The sequence below is a fragment of the Drosophila navojoa genome, chromosome 2 (genome assembly GCF_054131105.1).
Source record: "Drosophila navojoa isolate 15081-1374.11 chromosome 2, UAZ_NAV_1.0, whole genome shotgun sequence".
Lineage (NCBI taxonomy): Eukaryota > Metazoa > Arthropoda > Insecta > Diptera > Drosophilidae > Drosophila > Drosophila navojoa.
In genome coordinates, this window is record NC_142890.1 from 10,220,455 (window position 1) to 10,247,132 (window position 26,678).

Sequence of the window (26,678 nt, forward strand, 5' to 3'; positions counted from 1 at the left end):
AAATCGAATGTCTCTGTATGGGCAGGTAACACATTGGATGGCGAATCGTACAAACCTTTGCTTTATGCAATTGCAAATGCAATTTATGCGAGCGTGAAATATATTTTTGTAATCCAAACAAAGGCAAACAACAGTTGAAAGGTGTGAAGCGGGGTTTTTTTTTCTGTGGGTCTTTTGTTGAAGCGGATTGAACACAAAAATTTGTTGCAATAAATGCCGATTGTTATGGTTGATGTTGTTGTTGTTGTTGTTGTTAGTGGTGGTAGTTTTTTACAACTCTTTGACAATTATGTAATGTCGGTTCGTCTGTTGCAGAATCAACAATTGCAGCAACAACCACAAAATAAACAACAACAGTTTCCGCTGCTGACTTTTTTTTTTTTTTGCACAATTTGATTGTTCGATATTGAAAAATGAATACGAGTTGATTTTAATTTCTTATTTTATTTTTGTATTTGTTTTTATTTGGGCTTTTCGTTGTTGTTGTCGTCGTTTTTATTAGAATCGCACAATGGTCACTTGAGAGGTTTGTTAGCGGCGCCTATTGTGAACACTAAGTTACGCCCTGTTTAACGTTTGGTAACTCCTATTATATATATATGCTAGGCACATACACACGCGTTTTATGCGAGACTTTCACTTTTTTTTTGTTTTTTGTATATTCATATGCATAAAAATATATTATAGATATTTTTTCTGTTTAGTCTGAGCGTAGTTTATTGCACTTTTCGTATTAGTTATATTAAATCACCTGATTTTTCGTTTGTTTTATTTATCGTTCATCTATGTCACTTGTCGCTTGTTAAAAGTCCTTCGCTTCTATTCTAATTCAGTTTTTTTCATGCACGACGTGGGCGTCAAAAAACACAGCACAAAACGTGGTTTCTTCTCTTTTTTTTCTCCTCTTCGTTGAGCCAATTCTTTGGCAAGAGCAGCTAACATACGCGCGCGTCAAGCGTTGAGCGTTTCTCGAGCGTTTATAAAAATTCAAATACGATTCTAAATGCCTGGACGGCGGCTTCGCACCATGGCGGACGCAGCGACGTCGGCAGCGAAGCCAGCACAAAAGAGAAATGGCGTTGCCAGCTCAAACCAGGCGCAACAGCAGCAGGCGCAAGCGAGACAACTATATGCACTTCCTCCCTATGCATGTGCCTCTGTGTGGCTGTGCGAGTCTGTATGTGTTTATGTGTGTGTGTGTATGAGTGCGACTGCTGCGACGCGGCCTTTGTTCATGCGCACAAGCAGTGGCTGTGCTCTGTGTGTGTGTGCAGCAGAGGCGGAGCTTAGCTGTTTTCTGTGTGTTTGTGTTTGTAACTTTTGCTTTTGGCTTTGTTGCTGCTGCTTGTAGTTGTTGTTTCTCTTCTTTATGTTTTTTTTTTTAACATGGACGCTGCGCGCTTCTTGCGGAAAAACAATGAGAAAAAAAGCAGCTAAAAACTGGTTTTTGCTCTGTTCTATTTGACGGGTTTTTAGTTTTTGTTTCTTCTTCCTTTTCTCGCAGCTAAGAACACAATCTAATCAAGTAATTAAAGTTGCGAGTGGACTTGAAGAAATTTCCAAGCAACAAAGGCAACTTTTAATTGAAAATAAGCTAATGAAATTAATTTGAAATTGAAGCAATGGGAAAACTTGAAGGTCTACAAGAAGTTCAGCTTGGCGAAAAATAAATAAATAATAATATGAGAACTAAAAAGGAATTTTAGAGTCATTCTTGTATGTATGATCAAAACAAATAAAATCTGGGCAAATATAAAATATAATATATAAAATATAAAATATAAATGGAACTAAACAAGCACAATTTCTTCATCAGACATATATAGCACCTCTTCTTCTTCTTTACATATCCCAGATATCCTTAAACATCCTTCTCCGGCAAATAGCGCTGCTGAAAAGCTTTTAGACGCTGCCGCAGCTCCTCGCCCGTCGCCTGCAATGCCTGAAGCTTCGACTGATGCTGCTGCAGTTGAGCCAACTCATCGCCAAGCATCGCCAGATCCTCACTCAGCTCGTTGCGTTTGTGCTCCGTTTCGCGTTGCAATTGCTGCATAGAGCGCGTCAATTGCTGTCGCACCTGTTGGCCAAAACCGGCCGCCGTTTGTTGCAGGCCGTCGCGCAGTCGACGCTGCAAGTGCTGCGTGTATTGCGATTTGAAACTGCGCTCCTGAGCTTGCGGCGTCCAGCTGAACCGTTCGTAGGCATAGAAGGCGCCCGTGACTACGCCCAGAGCCAGCGTCAAACGCCAGCCCAAGGTGCGCGTCAGGACGCCACACAACAACAAAATGGTGCCCGTTGAGTTCTCCGTATCCGGCAGCCAGACGCCCACATGCGAGGGCAGCTTCATCAGCTCCTCACGCTGGCCATTCAGCTGCTTGGGCAGCTGCGGCAGCTGTGGCAGCGGCAACGGCATCTTGGCCTGTATGCGCTTCAATATGGCCACCATGCCCCACGAGAAGCGAAACTCCAGATCCGCCTGAAATCCGGACATCAGCTGTTGACAGTCCAGGGCGCAGTACAGCTGCACGGGCAGCACGCAGTCAGCCGGGGCTGAGCCCAATTGGCGCATCTGCAGCTGCAGCAGCTGGCCGAGCTGCAGCTCCACTTGCTGCAGCAACAACTGCTCGAGATGAACGCCCAGCAGTCGCTGATAGTGGCGCAGCTCGCGTTGCAAGTGCGGCTGAAAGGGCACATGGAATTGTTGCACGGCCGCGGGCAGACGCAAGATCTGCTCGTGCAACAGCTGTGCGGCAAGCCGGCAGCTCTCCTCGCTCAGCTGCTCCACTTGCTGGGACAGCTCCTCCTGCCGCTGCACGCTTTGCTGCTCCCAGCCCTCGTAGCCAGCCGTCAGCGCAGCCTTGGCTGACGTCTTCTCTTCGCCCAGTTGGGCTAGTTGCATGGCCAGTTGTTGCAGCAGTTCGTGCAGCTGCAGCAGCATCTCGGCTGCTCCGACGCAATGCTGCTCGAATTTGGTTCGCAGTGCGCTCTGTGTAATGCATTCAGCGAATTTGCGCTCGAAGCTGAGAAACTCCTCGTAGCGCAGCTGTGCACCAGGTGCTCGAAAGCGATCCTCCTCCTTTGTCTTGGCGTGCTGCCGCAGGCGTAGCGTCTCCAGTGCCGAGACATGGAAGATGCGCCGCCTGGCTAGCTCCACGTTGGCATAGATGCCCAGCTCCTCGACCAGCAGCTGCAAACAGCGCTGGGTGTGCTGCGCCCGCACCAGTTGCTCCAGCTGCGGCTCCAGCGAGGCGGCTGCATCCCAGCGATTGTTGAGTATGAACAAATTGGGCCTGGACAGCTGCTGAGCGACCAGCTCGAAGAACTGGCGCTCCACGCGCGATATCGTCGACTCGGCATTCAGCACCAGCACGAACACGTCCGCATTCAGGCAATGCCGATCTATGCACTCGTCCAGCTGCGCCGTCACATCCACGCCGGGCGTGTCCAGCAGAACCACATCGTGCCCCAGCAGCTGGCAGCTGCTGCTGGGCCAGCGCACATGGAGAAGGCTGTGCGGACTCAGCGCTCGACCCGAGTGCGCGCTGGCCAGCTCACGCAGGCAGTCGATGCTCAGCTTCTGGTCATCGCCATCCTCGATCGTGACATGGGCCGATTCCTGCCTGGCGCAGGCCTCCACCTGACAGAAGCAGCTCGTCGTATGCCCCATGGCGCTGGGCAGGATGCGCTCATGCAACATGGCGTTGATGACGGCGCTCTTGCCATTCGAGGTGCGCCCAAAGAAGGCAACCTTCATGCGCTTCCGCTGCAACATGGGGCAAATCGCTTTGATTCGTTGAATGCAGGCCAGCAGCTCGCTCCGCATGCGTTCATTCATCAGATCCTTCAGGCTGGGCATAAGCTGCAGCTCGTCTACCACCAGCTGCAAGTGTCTAGCCATATCCTCGTAGATATTCAACATGTCCATCTTGGCCTGGCCAAACTCACTGAGCATTGTGGACATTCTTGCGCTTATTTCTCGACTTTTTGCATATATTATCTTTTATAAAATATAGATGTTTAAGAGGCTGCAGATATGTAAATATATGGCATCTGTTTTTCAGTTTTCAATGAACATTTGTTGGAATGTTTTGAACATTGATTGAAATGGAGTTTTGAAATTTATATAAATACAGATATATATATAAAGGATATGCGATATCGTATATATCAGAAAATTATGGAGAAAATTCTATGGATTGCATTAAAAACATCAAGCAGCATTCGTCCTAGACCATCTAATGAGCAGGATTTTCTCTGCTGTACGACGTTTCTATCACCAAACAATTCCTCACAGACCACCTTCTGGACTTCCATTTGGAGGGGATTAGACTTTTAGATTTTTACTTTTTATACATCCTTAATGGGTACTTAATTGGAATAAGTTTTTATATATTTTTATATATATAAGTTCACCATATTCACGTTTTAACTATAATTTTGTATCCCTAAATACTCTATATATTTTCGGCTTTGGTTCAGAAGTTCTTCATATATTTTTGACTAAAATTCTCAGAAGTTTTTCTTGATCACTATTTGATTAAAAATAGAAAAACCGCCTCTGATCACATGTGCGCCCATTAGTGCGCCTTCCAACTGACCCAAAAAATCGTAGTGAAACAATTTTCCCAATAAAAAAGCATGCATTTATTTACACAAAAATTAACACAATTACCGCAATCAAATGGACGCTTGTTTAATTTTTATTTTTGTTTCTTTTTTATCACTCTAAAAAAAAATTGAAGAGAAAAAGGCAGTCAATATGCATTAGTGGGCCACTGAACTAATAGACGAGAGCGAGCCAGCCAGGGCAATAATAATAATAAGGCCCAAACAACTATTTGGAATTGGTAAACTTCAACAAATTCAGAGAGAGAGAGAGAGAGAGAGAGGGAGAGAGAGTGAAGGAGAGGGAGTTACGTGGTTGAGGAAAAAAAAAAAAAAAATTAGCAGCATCATCAGCAAGCGCTTGAGAGACTCGCATATGCCAGACTTAGGAGTGTATAGATGTATTTAGATGTATATATACATATATACATATCTATATTGAAGCTTGAATAATATGTTTGGATCGTTGGAGCGTTTCTCGAGTGCGCCATTACAACTTAATTAGTTTAAATTGTTGGAACGTCCAAAGACTCAAAGAGCTTGTGCCGCCATTGCGACTAAGGCGCGAGTGAGAGAGACGGCGCATGAGTGAGACAGCAGTAGTTGGCTGCGGTAGTGAGGGCAGCAAATTGTTTCAGTCAATTTCCGGTGAGAGAGACGCTGCAACATCAATGCACCGAGCTGCACAGCACTGCACTGCACTGCACTTGAATATTTAAGTGGCTCGGCAACACTGGCGCTCGCGTTTCGTGCTGTTCCACATAACATTTTACTTTCGCACACTGAACTTGCGTACATAACCTCAAATGGCTAGAGCCAGTGCGCAACAATTATGACAAGACAAATCTGAAAGGCAACGACACCGACACCGGACCCAAACACCGTTAGTGTCAACAATGAATGTGTAAATAAAGCACATGAGTTGCCACAAACTGAGGCTGCACCGACAATCAATGAACTAGCAACTAATTAACATACATATAAACCAGATCACATAGACGATGTCGCATAATCCTGCCCACTCACACACACACACACACACACGCATTTTTGGGTCAATGGGCTAATTGAATTATGCAATTCTCAACTAGTTTTTGGCAATAGCTGATGACGCCGCAGCGCAGAGAGAGGCTCAGCTTAAAACACTTGAAAGCGATACGATTATGCAGCAAATTATGTTGCGTCTGCCACAAGCCCGGCCCTCGCTCCCTGCCCCGTTCCCTGCCGCTCTGCTCTACTTGACTCTGTCTGTGTCTGTTTGTTGTTGTTGTTGTTTTTGTCAGCATGTAAAATTTTCTTCTTTTTTTTTGTAAATTTGTAACGTAATGCTGACCAAGTAGAATTTTTTTTTAACAATTTCTTCTATGCTGGCCGAATAAGCCAGACAGAGAGACAGACGGACAGCAGGGAGCACAGTTTTGAATGTTGCACTGCAGCAACAACAACAACAACAATAACAAGAGCTGCAGACAGGAAGGGGGCACAAACACACACACACATATAGACACAGACAGACATATCCTCAATAGGTGCCGCTCGAAGCACCAGCTGCTTTTTCTTCTAATCATAATTTTCATCATATTCATTTTCATCATGTGGGCGAGGTCGTTGCAGTAAGTGGAACTTGTCTGCACTGCCCTTGAGCCCATGTCTAGAACGTTGAGAATACGGGCAATAGAGCTGACTATGGTCTAGGGAAACCCATTTCGACTTGAACTAATTCAAAATTTGATTTGATGCAGTGCAACTATTGGGAAATATTAACTGAGACAGTTTTCTTTTCAAAGGGAAAATTCTAGAAAAAATGTACAATATTTTAGTATTTAATACTTTTTCCTTTTTGTATCACTATTAAATAACTAAAGAAAGTAGTGTTGGCTAATATTGTTTGGCTTTAAGTAGCTACATATTTATTATTCACAGCAGTTTAAGACTTTTGTTCTAACTGTACTTCACATACATTCAAAAACTACAAACTACAAATAAATATATTCAAATAAATATAGGATACTCTTAAAATTAAATTTTGCAACACTAGATTTCTGCTCTGCGTAGGCTAGTGGTAGAAAATTGCATTTTATTGTACATTTCAGTGTAGGCTAGTGTTGTAAATGGAGACATTTCAATCAGTTCGTTTTGCAACACTATTCTTAATGCACTTTTCAATCGCAACTGTACGAAGCATTGGAAAAACATTCCAAACTCCAGCTAGCCAATCAAATCAGAACATTTTCAGCTGCTGTTCTTTCGCATGTGAATGGCCGTTAGCTGTAACAAATTTTGAGCCGTGGTCAATAAACTTGCGTAGCTTGGCAGCCAAACTGATTGCATAATGGAATTTAAGCCACTATATTTATAAGTAAAGGCGTGTACGCGAAAGATCTATAACATAATTGAGAATAAGAGCATTTTTTTCGTCATTCTTCTCTTTCAGTTGTTGTCAAGTCATGCGCTCCAAAAGTTGTCAACTGTGCGTAGTTGTATTATTCTAAGAAGCTAAGAAGAAGAAATACAAAAACTGGTTGAATTCCAACTGAATCAATGTAATCAGATTTGTGATTTGTTCAATGGATCGTCGAATCTCTGGGAGCCCAACATCAAAATAAATACTAAAAATTAAAAAAAAAAAACTGTACCAAAAATAAAAAAAAAAAACTTGAGAAAAACAAACAGCATTGATTACGACAACAATCAGATACAAAAGAGTAGAGTAGGGAGAGTAAAAAGAGAGGGAGAGCGAAACTCCGGACATGGCAACTTAATTACGACAATGGATCTTGAGACATATGCCAATGACATGGCGTTATGTGTCCAGGACAATGGCTAGAGACAGCTTCATTAGCAACAGGATTCTATCTGGAAGAAGGTGACAAAAGTTGAAATTAATGAAAAGTCGCTGACTTTAAAAACCGAGTTACAATAGAGCTGTGAGAGATACCTGTGCGGCGAGCATCGCCTATCGATACGAAAATTAACTATATAGATATAGTACAAGCAAATAGTATCTATCAATTCATGTGGGCATTCAATAGTTTCTTGCTGCTGGCTGTAATTGAACTGAAACAAAATTAAAGATACAAAAATGACTTTCATTTTAGTGCAAGCCAAAGCCAAACGCATGGAACAATAGATAATGCCGACTGCCCGGCCAAAGGGACTGCGGCACAGCCATAGATACGTACCGTATGCCATGGCTAACACTCGGGGGAATTTGGATACGCGTACGAACAAAAGCGTGTGAATGCGTGTCTCGAATCCGATATAAATCTTAGCCATAGACCAATAGCAAACGATATGCACAGGCGGACGGACAGGCGGACGGATGGCTGGCTGTACAGGGCGGGCGCGCATCAATGGATTTTTAATAAATGCTCAGCCGAAATAGTAAATGGTAATAGATGATAATTGATACCAATGTGAGCGACTAGAGAATACCCAGTGTATAAAATACTATTGAAGCTGAAGTGAAGGGAGTCGAATTCAAAATTCTTCAATTCTTAGTAAATAATACATTACTTAGTATTAAATAGTTATCGATATTTATCGACTAAAGAGTAAATTGTATCAATAAGAATTTCTTTTGGTATGCAGACCGCAGTTATATCCACTCTATTGACATACGCATTAACTATAGGGTATCGAAATTAATATTAATAGCTAGAAGCTGAATAAATGCCTATGAATAGCTAACGATATACGAAATACAAATACGAGACACGTTTACTGACTTTCAGCTTATCTAGATGCTATGCTGTTGGTGGTGCGGCTGCTGTTGCTGCTGGTGGTGGTGGCTTTGGCATCCTACAAAATGGCTGCCGGGGTTGATCGGAGCGATAGAACGAGGACTTCCCTTCAATAAGCCTGCTGCATGGCAAAGCAAACGCGTCTAGTTGGGTGGTTTAAGCCCACGGCTCTGGCTCTTATATACAGCTTATAGGCCAAAGTTGAAATACATCTTATACAAACTAATACAGGCATACATTTGTATACATATGTACATATATGTATGTACATACGTATATATATAAAATATATATGAGCGTAATTTTTGGCGAATCATGTTTCGTTCATTTTTCAAAAGAAAAATGTTGCATGCGACGGCGGTGGCAGCTACTTTTACTGCCACTGACTGTGCCCCAGCTCCGTGTGCCGTGCTTCTGCTACTGCCACTGCCTCTGCTTCTGCTGCCAGTTTCAGTTACAATTTCAGTCCCAATCCCAAGCCGAGACCCAATCCCGACTGTTAATAATAAAAGTTCGTGTGCGTGTCAAAGTTTGTTTGAAAAGCAGCCGCTTGGATATGAAATTGGGCGCGGTTCCAAGCAGATTAGCAGAGAGGCCAGAGCCCAGACCCTGAGTCGGAGTCGGAGCCACAGCCACAGCTAGAGGCAGAGCCAGAGCCCGAGCCCCAATGCCAGCTGGCTTTATCGATATCAGACAAATGGAGCATATGAAGGTGGAGTAGAAATGTCGAGCGGACGGGGCCAAAAGCGAATTGCCGAAAAAGAAAAGCTCATTTTTCTTTTAATTTTCGTGCCTGTCAACTCAAAATGCCTACGTTCATTTATAAAAACCTTTCGCAAATGGCGTCGCTCAGGAGCAGCGAGCGACCCAGCCCTAGCAGCAGGATAATCCATTTTCGTTTATATTAGCGAACAGGAGCAGCCACAGCAGCAGGAGCAACAGCAGCAGTAGCAGCTGTCACTTGATACATTATGAAATAGAATATATTATGTAATCCTCGCCCCCCCCCCCCCCCCCCCCCCCCCCCCCCCTGTAAAGATCCAATAGCATCTATTTAAAGACAACAACTGTCGCTTATCTAACACGTTTGAAAGGGAAATGTTATGCTAAAAATGATATTGCTTCAATTTATTTTTGTGTATCTGAGATAAGATAACCCTCCTCATAAATCTAGCACGTTGTTTGCGTGCGCGAAAACTGTAAAAGTGGTAAAGAGGACTGTAATTGTAATTTAGTGCTCCAACTAACCATGCACTAGATAAGCTCTATTTGACTTACCAGTTTCATTGTCGATTGTAAAGGGTATGCCGTTCCATTCGTTCGATAGCTCATCCAGATCATCCGGCAGTTTCTTCTCCTCAATCGATGGCTAAAAGCAAGATTGGAGAAGCTTGACAACAGATCGATCGATTTATCGCTCCGAAATATTCTATAGTTTAGCATGAACTTTATGCTTTTGTTAGCTATCGATAAAATTGATGAATTAACAAGGCCAGCATAGCCTATCGAGAAATGGATCACGTATTTTTACCAAGTTCCATATTTATCGATAAGTTCAGCTTTAAGCTCTTTGCAAAACATTGTGAAATACTTACCTCATTTTGCTGCAGATCTTCCAGAGCTTTCAACTTCTCGATATCATCATCATCATTATCATGATCATTATCACTGGCGTTCTTATCATTGTCATCAGCTTTGTCCTTCTCGCCATCCGCCTTGTAGGCGCGCTGCTTGGCAGCGCTATTGCCGCTGGCATAGGATGCATTGATAATCTTCTCCTGATCCAAACTAAAGCCCAAGTCGACATCCTGCTTGTAGAGCACCTCAGCGATTTCACTTTCCTGCAAGCCAAGCAAGGTAATAGATAAGTAAATAATGTAGATAACTGGCATAATACTATTATTAGATTTACTACATATTTAGCTTAAAGTCTTAGTTACAAGACATACTCCGACAAAGATTTTCATGGCGCAATAGATCAGGTCTAAACTTTCAATTCACTTGTCTATCGATTGTTCGAATTGCACTTTGTTTTGTATTTTTAATTGTTATTTGCGAATTTTTATTTGGGTTTGCGCTCTTAAACGTCGTCTATGTGGCCCCGTTTCTAAAGAGAGACTGACTGATAGGTAGAGTGACAGACAAACGATACTACTCTTTTTTTTCCCCACTAAATGTTTAACCTATTCTTTTCACATATATTTAGTATAATATATTCTCTTGTGTTTCGCAGATAAGACGTTTTCGTCTAAGATAAAAACTGCGTCATTTCTCGTCCTCTGCTCGAAACTTTAGACTCAAATCTTCGGGTAGATATAGTATGTAAATTTATCTAGACTTTTGTAAGTGCTCTTTTGGGTTACTCATATAGAACATTAATTGAAGAGCGATACGCTTATCAGTTTTAGATAGGCACCCACTCCCACTCTCTCTCTCTCTCTCTCTCTCTCTCTCTGTGCGAGGAATTCCTACACTTGCAGAAATCTATATGAATTTCTTAGTTTTTGCAGACGAATTCCACAAGTTTTTGCAAATTCATGCCAAAACGATTTTGTGGCTGCAAATTAAAGCGTTAATGATGCATTATTAACGCTGGCCGTAACCCCAGACGTTTTGCCCAAAAAATTTTTAATCCTTTTTGCAGCAAGTCAAAAAGAACTGGGCGTCTTAAGCCGCCAGCGCAACACGGAAATTTCTACGGACTACAGGTAGAGTGACAGCAGCACAGGTTATGAAGGGATAATCACAGGATAATGGCGCACATTAGCAGAGTCCACAGTCGACAGTCGAGAGCTGGGCCGTGCAATGACACAACACAGCACAAAAAAAAAAAAAAAAAGAAAAAGAAAAAAGTAAAATAAAAACATTTAACAAATCATGACATAAAATGCCATTGATGGCTTAATTAAAATGTTTTTCCTTCAGCTGTTTCTATATATGTATATGTATATACATTTATATAAACCTATATCTATATCTGCATTGCCTATGTATTTTTCTTTTAATTTTTTTTTTCGAAGCGACAGTTTTTTCTCTTTCTGCTTGTAAGCCCCTGCCCTTAGCTGGGTTCACATTTTCTTTTTAATGAAATTGTTTGGGCGCATTGTGAGGCTTTCTTGAACTTTTCTGCGCTATGTTGCACGTACGTGAAACAAAAAGCAATCAATCATCAGCTCTCTGCCTGTGCGAGTGTGTGTGTGTGTGTGGAACCACGCCTATCTCCTGGATTAGTCAGCAGTATCCGAGCGAGCATGGCGGCGGCATCATTGGTCTCTTTGGGTCCAAAGAAGGGCCGCCGTTGCTGCTGCTGAGCCCAATCAATTGCTGCCGCGCAACGCTGACTGCGACGTCGACGCTGGCAGCGACGCAGCTGCGCCCCAGGGGAGGATGAGTATACACATGTGTGTGTGTATGTGTGTGTGTGTGTGCCCGATTGGTCCCCTTTTTGGAAGCAGTGCACATGCTGCGCGTTGCGCATGTTCGTTCAAAATGAGCAATTAAACGAGCGACAGAAAGAGAGAGAGCACTAGCAAAGAGAGCGAGAACGAGAGAGAGAGATGTCGTACAAGGGTTGTTGATGTGTGCGCCCGCTGCTACTTATTAGGTAGCTATTGTCGTGCCAGCTGTAGCGAAAAGTTAGAGTATGCGAGGCCAAGTCTATAATTGGCCCACGCATAGGGTATACAAATATCGTAGAGCCATGTAAAGTGATTATTAAGCTAGGCTTAACTTGTTAAAGCTTAAAGCTCTGCTTAGCTATCGAGTGTGTTACAAATTGATAAGCATTCGAGCATTCAAAGAAATATTTGAGCTTAAATATTAATCAATTATTCTATATTCATAATATACATTCATATATGTATATATATTTGTTTTCAATTTGCAGGCTGCCCGGGTATTCAATTGAATGTAACCCAGAGATAAGGTAATCGTACATGGGCCGTGCAATTTATAGCCTTATCGCAGAACAATACTTAAACGTGTACGTGACGATACGAAGGGAATTAGTCAAAAACAAAATGTTAATATTATAAATAAAAGTTAGATTGATTATATATATATAATGAGCTTGCTTCGATGCATAGAAAATAAAGTAATATAATACATAATAAAGTAAATATTATTTTTTTAAATAATAAAAATAAACCATAATATTTTTAATTATTCAAACGTAAGATCGCAATCTTCGGCGAAAAGTATTTCACAACAAGCAACGTCTGGCTGATAATGCCAACAACTGATAAAACGCATTTATTAAGGAAAAATGCGAATAACAGAAAAGGGTTATCAAAGCCCTGGAAATATATCGGACTGACCTTGAAATTTGATCGCAAATCGGAAAAAAAGGAAAAATATTATGCAATAAAACTGCATTGAAAACAAACTAAATAGAAAACACGTGTGAGATGTGTGTTGCAGCTATCTGACGGTTAAATATATATATATACATATATATATATAGTATATATAGACAAAGGTAGACGACATTTGATAAGGCGCTCTTCAGGGGCGATAAGGCCACAGCTATTTGGTTTATTTTGAGAGCGAACAAATGGTTTGGCAACTGCCTTGGGCTGGGGCAAAATCTGTTCACTTTAATCAATCAACATTAGGCGCATCACAATATATTGACACTTGCCGCATTTTGTTGCAACAATTAGTGCGCCATTAACGGCGAGCTGACCACAAAATGCGATCGGCGATCGTAAGATTTTTTGTGGCAAGATAAATGTTTTTTTGATCCTTAAGCGGCAAATTACAAAAGTCTCAAGTGAAAGCAAGTGTCTGTCGGCTGCGGTAGAAAGTGCAAAGGAAAATCACAGAAAACAAAAAAAAATAATAATGAAAAGAAGTTTAAGAAGATGATGATGAAGAAGACGAAGCAGCAGACAGAGAGCAACAGCAAGGAAAGGAAAGGAAAGGAAAGGAAGGGAAAGGCTCAGTTGCCGACTGAGGCTAAAAGGTTGGCGAACGTCATTAATAAAGCCTCGCAAAGATTTTGATGACACCTGAACTGACAGCCGCACGAACGAGCCCCGACCAGATCACTTCACTGCATTTTGTATCTGCAAGATACACACAGACACACACACACGCATACAGGCACACATTTAGTCGGTTGAGCGGCAAGTGTGGCGCATATTAATCATGTGCTCGTCAAGCCTTCAGTCAGTCAGTCAGTCGGGCCTTCTCAGGCCCCAGACTGTGCCCACCAACAAAGCAAGCTGCTAACTCGAGTGGCCAACTGCGGTTTGTATCTTTGTATCTGATAGATACACATTTAGCAAGTATTGCACAAGTATCCTGCACGCTTCTGCGGTTAGCCACAGCGACACGCCCCAAACTTTAATAACGGTTCATTTGTGTCATCTTTTTTTTTTTTTTTGCTGCCTGCGCATTCGATTGTGCTTTCATTAACAACATTTGCACTCAACACCCACAAATAGAGTTGAACGACTAGAGATGGCCAAAATATATACTTATATTTATTATTTCCTTGTTTATTTATTTATTATTTCATATTATCAATTTATTTTATTTTATTATGAAATGCATTTTGAAGTCTAATTAGAATTTCTTTTCTACAAACTCATTCGTGTCACGTTATTCGTCCATCTCCAACGATAGTTCAGCCGCTCGATAATCGATTTGACATTTGAACTTCGTCAAAAGCGCTCGTTCGTTCACTCTTTTGCACACACACACTCTCACTCATACGCACGCACACTGACACATTCTATGGCTATAGCATTTCCATCTCCTTCTAACGCGCGGTAGCTGCTTGATTAGTTGGCTGCGCTCGCCGACAGGGGGCGGCGCAGTAGTTGTTGATGCACATTTGGCAAGCGTAAGCCGTAATTAACGGTATTTAATTATGGAAATTAACAATTGAGCACTGTGAGAAACACAGAAAGCGACGCGCACGGCAACAACAAAAAAAAAGAAGCACAAACGGCGCCAAGCAGCAGCAACAACAGAAAAAATGTGCTTTTTTATGTGTATTTTGCACAGGGTAATTAGGTGGAAATGCAACGTAATTACAGTCAAATGATTTTTCAATTTGCGTTTTTTTTTTCTTCGGCACATAACATTAAACATGTTGCCATGTGAATATAGAAAGTTCATAAACACAAACCGCTAAATAGGTGTGCATATGCTTGTACTCCTCATTGAGACACATGGCTGAGTTTTAGATTAAATATTTTTTAAATGTTTCTTATTCAAAAAGAATTTTTGTTTCCCGTTTTTACTGAGAAGCGATACGTGTTTAACACTCGAAATGAACATTAAGTAGACTGAACAGTATTGCTGAAGTGTTCCAAAGGCCCTAGCGTTGTTTTTTACTTTTTCGTCTGGTCTGATTAGCAGTCGCTGACAGCGGCAGCCCATAAAATATTTGATTATTTTAATTGATAAAGTTTTGTTTTTGCGCTCAGCTCTAAAATGTGTTTTGAAAACATAGATGTATACACACTAAAGAGCTGATAAGCAAATAAAAATAGAAAAAGTTTAGCAAAAAAGAATTTGATTTCACTTAATGGATGTAACCCTTCTTGTATAAGCATGCTCAAATTATATAATACGTAGTATCTTCGCGTTGCTACTCTTAATTTTAACACAGCTAGCAAAGCTTTTCAAAAGCTCTTCGATTTCGTTTGTAAACGTGCTCAAATACTTCGGTTGCTGTCTTGGCTAAAGTGCTTTGCTAAATAACATGTTGAGTTCTGTTGTCTATGGCAACAAATGTTGCTAGTATGTTGAGATTCCAGTGTGGTGAAGAGCAAGTGCTTAGTTGAGAGAGAGAGCAAGATAGAGCGCTGAATATAAAGAAAAACTTATAAAGTGTGGTGTGTAAAAATGCCGGTAAAACAGCTGTTTGCGTTATATGTTACGTTATCAGCCCGATGCAGCAAACAAGATGAAAAGGGGCGGACAGACGGAATATAACTGCAGGTTTAAAGAGATAAATGCAAATGAACAAAAACAGAAAACAAAGTGAACATGATATAACCTGTATATAAAATGAGAAATTATATACATGTGCATTATTCAACAGTTATAAATTTGATTACATGCGCAGCTGCAGCGAGTGCAACGAGCCGAGTGTCAACTCAACACTGAAAACGAAGTTCAACGAAACCTTTGCTGACTGTTGCTGCTGCTGCTGCTTCGGCTTCGCTTGTTGCCCAAGTTTATTTATTCCGCAACGGAGACCCAAAAATAAGAACGACAACAAGAACGACAAAAACTGTCAATATATGCGAATATGCCAAACAAAGGGTAAACACCAAAAAAACACACAGCTTTGTGTGTATTTCTGTATTTATATTTGGTTCTTTCTTTTTTTTTTTGTGTGTAGGATACGCGCTTACAATTAGCAGAGCTTTAGCAGAGACGAAGCATAAGGTAGACGACATTTAACGCTATCACTGCAAATGTGTGTGTGTGTGTGTGTGTGTGTGTGCATGAGCGTAAGCTTGTGACCTCATCTCAGACACACACATAAACACATACTAACATGCTTGCTTGAGTTTACAGGTGCTCGAATTGGTGTGAGCGAGACAAAGCGACTGTTTTGTGGTGTTTAACGATCTGTGCTCGATTGCTGAAGAATCGTGAAAGAGTTTGTGTATGCAGTGAAAGCTTTTTATAAAACACAAATTCTAAATTTATTTAAGTTAAATGTAAATAATATATTTTAGTGAATTTTAGGCATTAATAAAATAGAAGCTGAGGACCTAAAATGTGTTTACTCAGCTATTACTGTAAGTGGATGCAGAGCTGAGGTAAACTATTTATAGAAAACTTTTTTTATGCATAGTCAAACTATTCCATAAAATTGTCGGACGTGTAAGGACAACAATCAAAGCCAAATGCAATGAAATTCGCAAAAGTGAGCGGCGAATCGCACAAACGTTAAATGTCAGCTAATTGACCCATTTGACAATCTCAAAGATAAACACACGCACACACACACACACACACATGAGCGACTGTAAAAATGGAAAACATTTCGTGACATGATCTATAAAAATTCAGCAAAATATGCATGAAAAACACCAATGGAACATATAAATACACATTACTCACCCCATTCAATGCACACACACACACATAGCAATGCACATACATACATATACATAAATATAAATATTTACATACAACAAAAAAGTATTTTAATTGCAATACATGAAATTTGTTGCTGCCGCTAAAATTGTTGACGGCATTCGGAAGATTCCGATTTTAAAATATAAAAAATGAATGCAACACATTCGCTAAGTAGTCGACAGCTAAATACCCTGCAGTTGTAGCATATAGGTTGAGGAGAATTTTCTAATGAAGAATCGGTTTAATTTTATTTTGCTACATGAATTGTATTGCAAATGGAACTAGTTCCATGAGAAATAACTGAACAGTTTAAAAACATATAAGTTACATTCATTTATGTGATTTTTGTTGGCTCTACAGAAACAGTGGGAAACACATATTAAAAATTGTTATGACAAACCAGTTTCGAAACTCTGTTAATGCTCCCAAGTTCACAAATTGAACTGAACGTAAGGCTACCCACTGGTTTACAAAACAGTATAAATTCTGACTCACAGCTCAGGTTCTAAGACAAACAGAAGACATGCTATAGATACACATTCACACAGCACAGTCAAACCAGCCCATTCAATAATCAATTACAGGGTAATTGCTACAAAGTGAATTTTGTGTGTTTTTGCAATACATATACACGATGAATATTTACGCTAATTTTAACGCACATCTTAATGTTAATATATTCATAAATGCTAAATGCATTGCTTAAATTATATTTGAAAAGCAAGAAGAAGAGGAAGACGAAGCAGCAGCAACAGCAGCAAGGTCTCTTTTGCACAACGTGTGACCCGATTGATTGCCATTTAGAAAGTAGCAATAGTTCAAAGTATTATATAGAGAGTTTTTCGAATATATAATGAACGGCCAGAGAAATGCGACACTAATTGGCGAGCTCATGGGAGCCGAAGGCAAATTCGAAGTCATAATAATGATTTAGTTTGAAAGATCCGCTAATATACGAACAAATTTCAATTTCATAATGCATATAACAAAATCTTTCCTTATTCTTCTTCTTGAAAGTCGAAAGTTTTACAAGACTTCTCTTAAGATCTCCTCGATCGATATATAGCAAAGAACTAAACTAAACTTTGTATTTATTTACTTCCAAAAACAGCTCTGATCTATTTAATACATATATCTTTCACTCTATACATATGTATATATTTATATAACTGTACAAAACAGACGACAAACATAATTTGCATAATATAGTCTGCAAAGTGTCTATAAAATACATTTTCAGACCTGAAACGACTCTAGCTGGCGATTTCAGCTCATTCGACGCTTGTCTAATTGAAAATGTGAAACTGAGACGTAAATTTTAATGACACCTCGAATAAGTCAAGCGAAGGGCAAGCGCCCCTTCATTAGCAAGTCGACAATTCAAGTAGGTGACACTGTTTAAATATTTTGTAACGGGAACAGAATGCGTACACAACACATACAAGCAGATCGAAGTGTTTATAATATAACTGAGGTGATCAATAACAGCGATCAACAACTCCTCAAATTATTTCTTAAATTCGATTTTGGTTCAAACATATACCACTCGTATTTAGGAATGGATTAACTTTATAGAGCTAATAGTTAGAATAGGTAAATAGAACTTTTAGTCAATTAGGAAATGAACCGAATGAATGATGAACTGAACATATAGTTAATGAAGTCCTGAATAACTCATATAAACTTACAGTTTACAGAGAACTAAAGAACCCAATAGAACTAATAGTTCGTACATATATAGCTGATCGATCTCACATTCAATCAAGGTTTAAAACCCCATTCACATATACATTCAAAGACTCTATGCCATCGACTTATGTCGGCTTTAGATCTATTTAAGTGTTACCTCCTCAACGACTTCTACTTCGTTGACAACGCCAAAGGAATCCTCCTCGCTGGTCAAGCCTTCCACTTCGCAGGCATTTGCAACACCCACGGCTGACTCCGAGTCCGAGTTATCCTCGATGAATAGGCGACTCAGTAGAAGATCGTCCTCATCATCATCATCAGCATCCGGTCCGAAGTGCTGCACAGTCAGACTGCCCGAGTTGCTGGGATGCGGCGTGCTGTCGTTCAGAGCACTTGGCGCATCGCTCGCATGCTGACCCAGAGCATTGGCTCCGCCCGCATAGCCATGCAGGAAGGCCGCCAGATTGAGGTCCAGCTGGCTGTTGTTGTGCGGCTGCTGCTGGCCATCCTTGAGCGGCAGATGGGCGTACGGACTGCTGTAGGGCAAGTCGCCGTAGTCATGCAGATCGGCCAGATTCTGTTCCCAGATCGAACGCTGATCCTGCAGCAGATCGGGCGACATGAATATATCCAGCTCGGGCGAGGCGGCCATTGCATTCTGGCCTCTCATGTTGCTCGTCGTATTGATGTGGATCTCGCCAAGTGCCGCCGCACCGGCTCCTCCGCCCGGTGTGTTCGCTGCCCCCGAACTGCTGCTCGAGCTGCCTGAGTTGGCGCCGTTGCCGGCAGAGCTCTGCAGATCCTGCAGCGCCGCCGTCTGCACGCTGCTGTTGCCCGTCGTATTGTGTAGATTCATGACAAAGGTGCTCGCATTGAACCTGCCCGTGGGCAGTTTATATTCCCCGCCGCTGCCATCGCCGCCACCCACCTGCCGATGGGGATGATGTTGATCCAACTGAAGGAGATCCTCGAGCAACGGCATCATGCCCTTGCGATTGCCATACGGCTGCTGTGTCTCAATCATAGGCACCGTGCGCAGCATCTCCAGCTCCCAGCCCTCGCCATGGGACAGCTCCAGTTGGGAGTCCCAGCGGCGCAACAGGCGTTGCTGCAGCAGCGTATAATCCGTGTCCACGTGCAGCAGACTCAAGGCCAACGCCAGATGCAGCATCTTCATGGCATACGCCTTTTTGTTTGAGATCATTTTTGGTGTCGAGGTTAACAACGCGATGCAGATGACTAAATGAATGTGGGTGGGTTTTGTTGCTCTTGTTGTTGTCGTGTCAACAGACAAGCGACAGTTGCTGTCTCAGTTGTTTGTTGTTGGTGTTGTTGTTGTTGTTGCTGTTTCTGTTGACCCACCTCCTCCTCATGCACCGCCCGGCCAGACAACAGCCCGCTGGCTGCGCCGTCCGTGCGTTCAATGGCGTTTCCTTGCTGCGCTTCAATCGAGTCTATATACTCGATACATACAGATCTGGCTATACATATGTATATGCATATACATACATATATATGTATATATGTTTAATTGAATCAAGCTGCGCAAAAACCAAAAATTATTGTTTGTTTAAATCGCAATTCTCCTGCTGAACTGATGGTCACTTCGCGTTGTTTTCTTGTTCAATTAATAAATGTCCTCGTGTTTGGTCAGCTGCTTCTTGAATTTAATATTGTTGTTGTTCTACTGCAAATATAGAAACAGATGGACAGAGGTCAAATATTAGTATATACATATAGATATATATGCTTAGTTAATCGGCGTGTCAAATATGATGTTGAGTCTTAATGAATTTGCGTTGTGCATGATCAAAGAAACAGCTAAAGGCAATGCAACAGGAAATGATCAAACACTAACATACACACGCACACACACACACATTTATTAATAGATAGAAACAGTTATAGATTTTGATATCTGCATATAAAACATACGATTTCCGTCTTGACTATATTTCCTTAACCTGATATATATATATACATATGTAGATACTCCTTCCAGGTATTATGAATATATCGTTGGGGGTGTCTTTAATTATTAAGTAAACCATAAATATATATGTATATATATACATATGTATATCTCCAATTAAACATACATATATATATTTATATTATATTGTATGGTTCTGTACATATATCTATGTATATGTAATATCCTATAATCTTGTATGAATCATAACTTTAGTTTCTTTTATACACAACTATTTTGCTTTTTTATGGATTTATCTATAACGGCGAATCTTTACTGAAGTTAAGAATTGTATATATACATATATAATATACACACATACACAATCATACCATGTCACGCACTTCACTCTAATTCACTTTTGCAGAACTTTCGTATTTGTTGAACAATCCTGATGAAATATTTAGAGCTTAAATATGACCTACAAATGTTTTCGTCTATAAAGAGTCAATACTGATAGATATGTACATATGTGTATGAATGATTTTGTATGTATGTATAACATTTAAAAAGTTTTCTTGTTTTTGAAAGCGTTTTGATGGACTGAGATGATTAGAAATGAAATCAGCTGTTGTTGCTTATCAGAAATATATTATATTATATAATTATTATAGGTTTACCTGATACTATTATAAATTTAACTAATGTATCGCAAATACTACATTATTAATCAAACTACTGTTGAAGAGTTTTGCCTAAAACAAACAAATACGAATCCTAAAAGACAACAACAACTTTCTATTACTATTTAACATGATATATCTCATGTTTAGCTATTCGATTTTAATCTCCAGCAAATATCTAATGCATTCTCAAGGGTAATTGAAATTGATTATTCAAGTTGATGCTTACAACGTGTTTCTCTTATATTAGCACCTTTAACACCTTTAGAGGTATTTCTATTAAATAGGCTTTTATTCGGCATTAAATTGGGCTATCAAATCATTTCTAATGCCTTAGCCTTAAGGGAAGACTAAACATGTGGACATTCAGTTTTGGGTGTCTGTCTGGATGCCCACGCCACGGGCTTAGTTTCTTACTCCTGCCACCCTCTCTCTCTATATCTATCTCTTTCTTTCTTTAGGTCGACGTTAGCGAAACACGCGACAGACACGACGGCTGCGTGAACTTGAACTTGTTCAAGGTCTTTGATAAAATTCTGACACGAGGGGCGGAGGGCATGGTCGACGAGTATACGACTCACTCACTCTCTCACACACACACACACACAAAACAAAGACGAAGCAAGTTCAAGGAGAGTCGAGTTGATGGGCAACAACAACAAATGTTAGCCAAAAATGATATAAACATGCTTTGTTTAAAGGCTGCAATAGGCATAAGTGTGTGTGTGTGTGCGCGATATACAGTGAAATAAAACAATGTTCGATCAGCACTGGCAAAATCAGAATATAACAACAAATACAAATGCAGTTCTAAATAACCTTTAATGTGCCAAATGAGCGAGAGTGAGATGCATGCATGTGTGCGGGCGTATGTATATGTGTTTGTATACATCTATATGTGTGTATTTGTCTCTACAGTGCACTCACCTTTTTCTCCACGAATTTCAATTCGCTTTTCGGCTGCAAGAAGCTCTGCTGCTTGTGCTTGTGCTTGTGACTTCAACGGTAAAAACTGCGTCGCAGTTTTTGCTGCAAAGTGCTGCTGCTGTAGGTGAATGATATTATACCGTTTCAACGCCAGCGCACGCCGTTGACGTCGCTGCCGACGTATATTATTCTCTTTTTATTTTCACTTACAATTTGCACGCGGCTTTTGTTGGTTTTGTTTTAGTTCTTATTTTGACTTTTTTATTAATATGTTGCGCTCAATAAATTAACATTTGATAGACTGCAAAAGCATTAATTATTAACTAAACAATTATTAATTGTGTTTCTTTTTATTTTTTGTTTTCTTTCACAAATGCTCTAAATATTTGCCGACGTCCTTGAACTTGGCCAATGGACTTTCGTTCTACCACTTTCCATTGCCAATTGTATATTTAGTAAAAATGACTCGAACAAATACAAAACACATAAAAAGTCATCCATATGCTTTAGTGTTGTAATGTATTAGTGTCTGCATTTGTTATTGCATTGCGGTAAAGCTAAAACTTTAACTGCCCTCGACTGCTGTCCCTGTTACTCTTCGCTGTACACTCTTCACACGCACCGCATGTGCTTGCATGTGTTTGTGTATGGTGAAATCGTCATTTGTTTAAAACATTTATGCACATACATACGTATGTATATTATTTATGATTTTTTTTTGTTTTTATTTTTTGTTTAGCAATGTCAATGCTTATTCTGCTTTACTCCTTCACATCAACGTTTATTTGTTATTTGCTTTTATCGCCGTTTTCTTGGCCAGTCTGTGACTCACACTAACAACACAAACGGTTGCGTCTCTTCGTCAGTTTCTTTATACTCTCTTACATATATATACACACACACACACATACGTAAATGCGTGCACGTATGATTGTATATGACAACAATTAACTCATACGTTTAATTAAATGCAAAATAATTTAACATTTACGGGAATCAAAGCTCATACGCACACACTCATGCACACACATGAAAACACACCACACTACTTGTCATATGCATATCAAGGCAAAAACAATACACAACAGCAGCAGAGCCAGCAGAGGTAGAAGCAGCAGTCGCAGCAACAGTCACAGTCCAAGAACAAGAGCGTTTCACACTCGCACACTCACGTACATAGAGAGACATACAATTATAAAGCGCAGTATAAACAGCGTATTTTAATTTTATACAAAATTTATCATTGTTTTTGTGCTGCCGTTGCCGCTGCCACCCCAGCCGGTACTCGCACACATTATTAGAAACTTCGAGAACGATTTCTAAGCTTGAACTTTGCATTAACAGCAGCAACAACACTGTATTTAATAAACAATTCTATTTTAGCAGCAATTTCGTCAGTTGTATGCAGCTTGCAACATGTCAGCTGAGCGGCGCAGAGAGCATATTGCTGAATTGTCTGGCTTTGGCTGTTGCTGTTGCTAGACTGTTGTTCACCACATCACAATGAGGTTGCATATTTATTTAGATTATTGGTGTATTGCAAAGCTGCAAATTTGTAAGAGAACTTATAAAAAAACACGAGTTTGCTTAAGTGTTGTACGCATAAGCACACATTCACACACACACTCATTTATACACACACACACTAACGCAAGTACTAAAATACACGCAATGTAAATGAATTTTGCACTTTTACGCGGTTTCTTTTGCTTATTATTCGCCTTTGAAAAAATATTGCCACTTTCTCTTTACGTTGCGTATTCGTTAGTTTACATACGTATGTATACTAACTTTATCAGCGCGAAAATACACGAATAAAACGTGTTTTTATTGTTAACTTGCGTTGCTTTTCTGATTTTCACAATTTCTTTTTGACTCGGCGAACGCCTGACAGACGTCTGTTCACCGCGCTTTTAAAACAACAAATACAATTTATAGCGATTATGGCATATGTCTCCGCTATAAAGCCGAATGATGTTAAGCTTACAAAAGCAACTTAACAGTTTGTCATCGCAATGCGAATATTATCGACATTTTACTCAAAATGGCAATGTTATAACTAAACTGCGCTGTTAATCGGGTGCTTTATCTTAGTTGAGTCACTAGCTATGGTTAATGGTTGAGTTGTTCCTTTAACACATATCTAACTTGTTGGTGAATGTTAGTGGAGTTGTAGAAATTATCGAAATAAAACAACAATAAATAACTCGTTAATCTTGATACGTATAAATAAAGTTCACAGTATTGGTGTGATTTATAGAGAAAAGCTTTTTCTAAAGCTTTAAGCTTTTGGGTTACCGTCTCTGTTAAAATTTAACATACGTAAAGCCCGCATATTGTTTTCCCCCATTTAAAATAAAGATTTTTTATTACACTTTAAATTAGGAATATGAATGTATATTTGGAAAAAATAAAAAATAAAATAAAATAAAATTTAAATTATAGCTTACCAGTAAATTGTAGTTGAAGCCATAGTGGGATGAGTTTTTTTGAGTAGTTGGTGTTTTCAAAGAAGCAACCGGTGTTGGTGGTGTTTCCATTGTTGTCATTGGTGTTGTTAGTGTTGTTGTCAACGGTAACTTGGCTGGTGTTGTCACCACCGTTGGTTTGATCAAGAGCTTTGGCATCACCTCACCCGGCTTTAAAGCTTTAAACACCTTTGGATTCAATTGGGTCAGCTTTGGCCTATATTCTTCGATATCTTGAATAGGCGACAACGATTGCATTCTGGGTAAATCCTCCAAATCGATCATGGTGTCTTATCATTCAACAACAATGAGTCAACCCCAAAAACTGCAAATACGAAAATAAATAAAAATTGCACATGGCATTGGGTATACATACATGAGTGCCTCAGTATATGGATCTGTATGATAACAGATCATACTACGTATTTGATTTATTAATAAATGTATTCCCTATATACAAATACACATATGTACATATGTATGTGTAAATATGTATCTTTATCAACCATGTGGGAGTGGACGCCCTATCGTCTGAATATACTATACCCCATATTTGCTTGAGCTGTTTACAGAGAGAAAAACTTCAGTTATTAAAATTCTACAGAAAATTCTAGTTTGTATTTATCTTACTGTAGTGTTTACTTAAATTTGTTTCCTGAGTAAAAAGAAGAGAAGTATACATAGTAGAAACCACATAGGCTTTGATTATTAATAATTTTTATTAAGTGAATATACGCGTATATAATAAATCTACATATCTTTTTAGGAGTGTACGGATATTACACAGTAGTTTACAACCGACTGATAAAATGAATTACTCAAGCGTGCCTTCGAAAGCTGTGAGTAATAAGACCTCCATCTAGAGTAATCTCAAGCACAGCATACCCTACGACAATAATTTGTTTGACCATATCGCGATAAGATCGTTGTTAAGCCAATATATTGATAAGTAGGCAAAGCTATTCAAAACATTACTGATAAGACAAGGGTTTTCTGCTCACAAAAACCAGGTACCAGTTATAATTACCCAAATATATAAACATATATATGTATAGTACTTACACCTGGTACCTGGTTTCTGTTTGCAGAATACTTCGTCTTATCGGAAATGTTATATATTTCTATATATAATTTTATTATTAAAATGCTCATCTAGTGTCTAGCAAGCTCTCATTACTCTCACACTCTAGCTAAGCTAAGAGTATTTTATTTATTTTTCTGGCTTTCTATCTATCTATCTATCTATACTAAAATTCATCAAATTTTTATTGATGCTCTATAAATAGTTCCGTTATTAACTAACGATACAGATGTCTGACATTATGTAGTAAATTGATGAGGCCACTAAAAAAGTTTGTCCATCTAATTGGCATATAAAAAGTGCTACTCAAAAATATGTCTGGTACAATCAAGCTTGAATAAGCGGGAAACTGACTCAATCGAAACCCTAATTTCTGATAGTATATTTATGTATATTAACTAGAATTGTATGAATTCTGAATTTTCAATATTTGTTTTATATTTATATTCTATTTTCATGTTATATTTTTGAATATTCCAGACGATTTCATAATCCATACATTGTAGCAAATCGTATGTAGCCAGGCTATACTGTATGTTGTTTTTATATTTTCAACTCAGGAACGTGTTTTTAATTCGAAAAAAAAACTTTCCAAGCTTTGATTTGTCTTATTTTTATAGAAGGGCAAAGCTGGTAGTTCCATTGGTCTTTGACTATATAGTCTGTATATAAAGTTAATTATTCTTTAAGAGTCTTGGCTCTGGCTGTGATCTTGCTTCAGCTGGAGCTTTTTGCAAGCTTCAGATGCTGCCGCGATGTGCTTAGTTAATTGAAGCTTATCTAGTTGAGCTTTGGAAACTACATATTATATTTTTGTTAGCTATGCAAATGATGACATTTTTTGAAATCAATTTTTTTTGAAGATTTCTTTGACCGTGCGTAGCCCGCCCGCCTTAACAATGCAAATGAGTCGAGCTTTTTCAGCGAGACCGAAAACCTGTTTTTTTTTTTTAAATCTCGCGAATTACATTATAAACAAACTCGTGGAAGTGAAGTCCCCGATCGAGCTAAGTACGAATCCGGCTCATATATTTGCACAGACAATTGCCCAGCCAGGCCTAGGGTACAGTACGACTCGAGAACCTTTTCGAAAAATGATCGTGGCACCAGCATTAGCACGCACTCAATAGCAACTGTCCAGCCCGTAATTAAACTGTCAATCTAGAGGCAGACGTTGGTATCATGTCATTTGAATCATACTGAAATTACAGGTATACATACAGAATTGGTAAACACTTATTAAATTGTGAAATTTCAGTTTTTGATTCTTCTTTTTTTTCGATACGCTGCGCAAATTTCTCGAGAACAACAAACAAATATATTTGTTTTTATTTTTTGTTTATTTATAACTTGTTACATACCCTTGAACTGTTTGCGTAGGGTATATTTAAGTGCTAACTGTATGTATGCACAAGATCAACTTTGATCGATTCTTAATAAAACACCGCCTTAAGCGTGTAT

The 26,678-nt window shown here is 39.6% G+C and overlaps 2 protein-coding genes across 2 annotated transcripts in view; both read right to left on the minus strand.

The window, feature by feature from the left end:
• The window catches only part of cnc (NFE2 like bZIP transcription factor cap-n-collar), a 39,331-nt gene extending 17,362 nt beyond the window's left edge, over positions 1-21,969 (minus strand). The window contains exons 1-4 of the mRNA XM_089264859.1: positions 21,669-21,969; positions 18,304-19,833; positions 9,944-10,189; positions 9,627-9,717 (exon numbers count right to left, since the gene is read on the minus strand). Of these exons, the coding sequence (XP_089120985.1) occupies positions 9,627-9,717; positions 9,944-10,189; positions 18,304-19,350 (1,384 nt within the window). The 5' untranslated portion in view covers positions 19,351-19,833; positions 21,669-21,969. The remainder of the gene's footprint in view (positions 1-9,626; positions 9,718-9,943; positions 10,190-18,303; positions 19,834-21,668) is intronic.
• fzo (fuzzy onions) lies at positions 170-4,074 on the minus strand. The gene has a single exon (XM_030382598.2). It carries the CDS (start codon positions 3,959-3,961, stop codon positions 1,862-1,864), a length of 2,100 nt encoding a protein of 699 aa, XP_030238458.1. The 5' UTR covers positions 3,962-4,074; the 3' UTR covers positions 170-1,861.
• Positions 21,970-26,678: the final 4,709 nt, after the last annotated feature.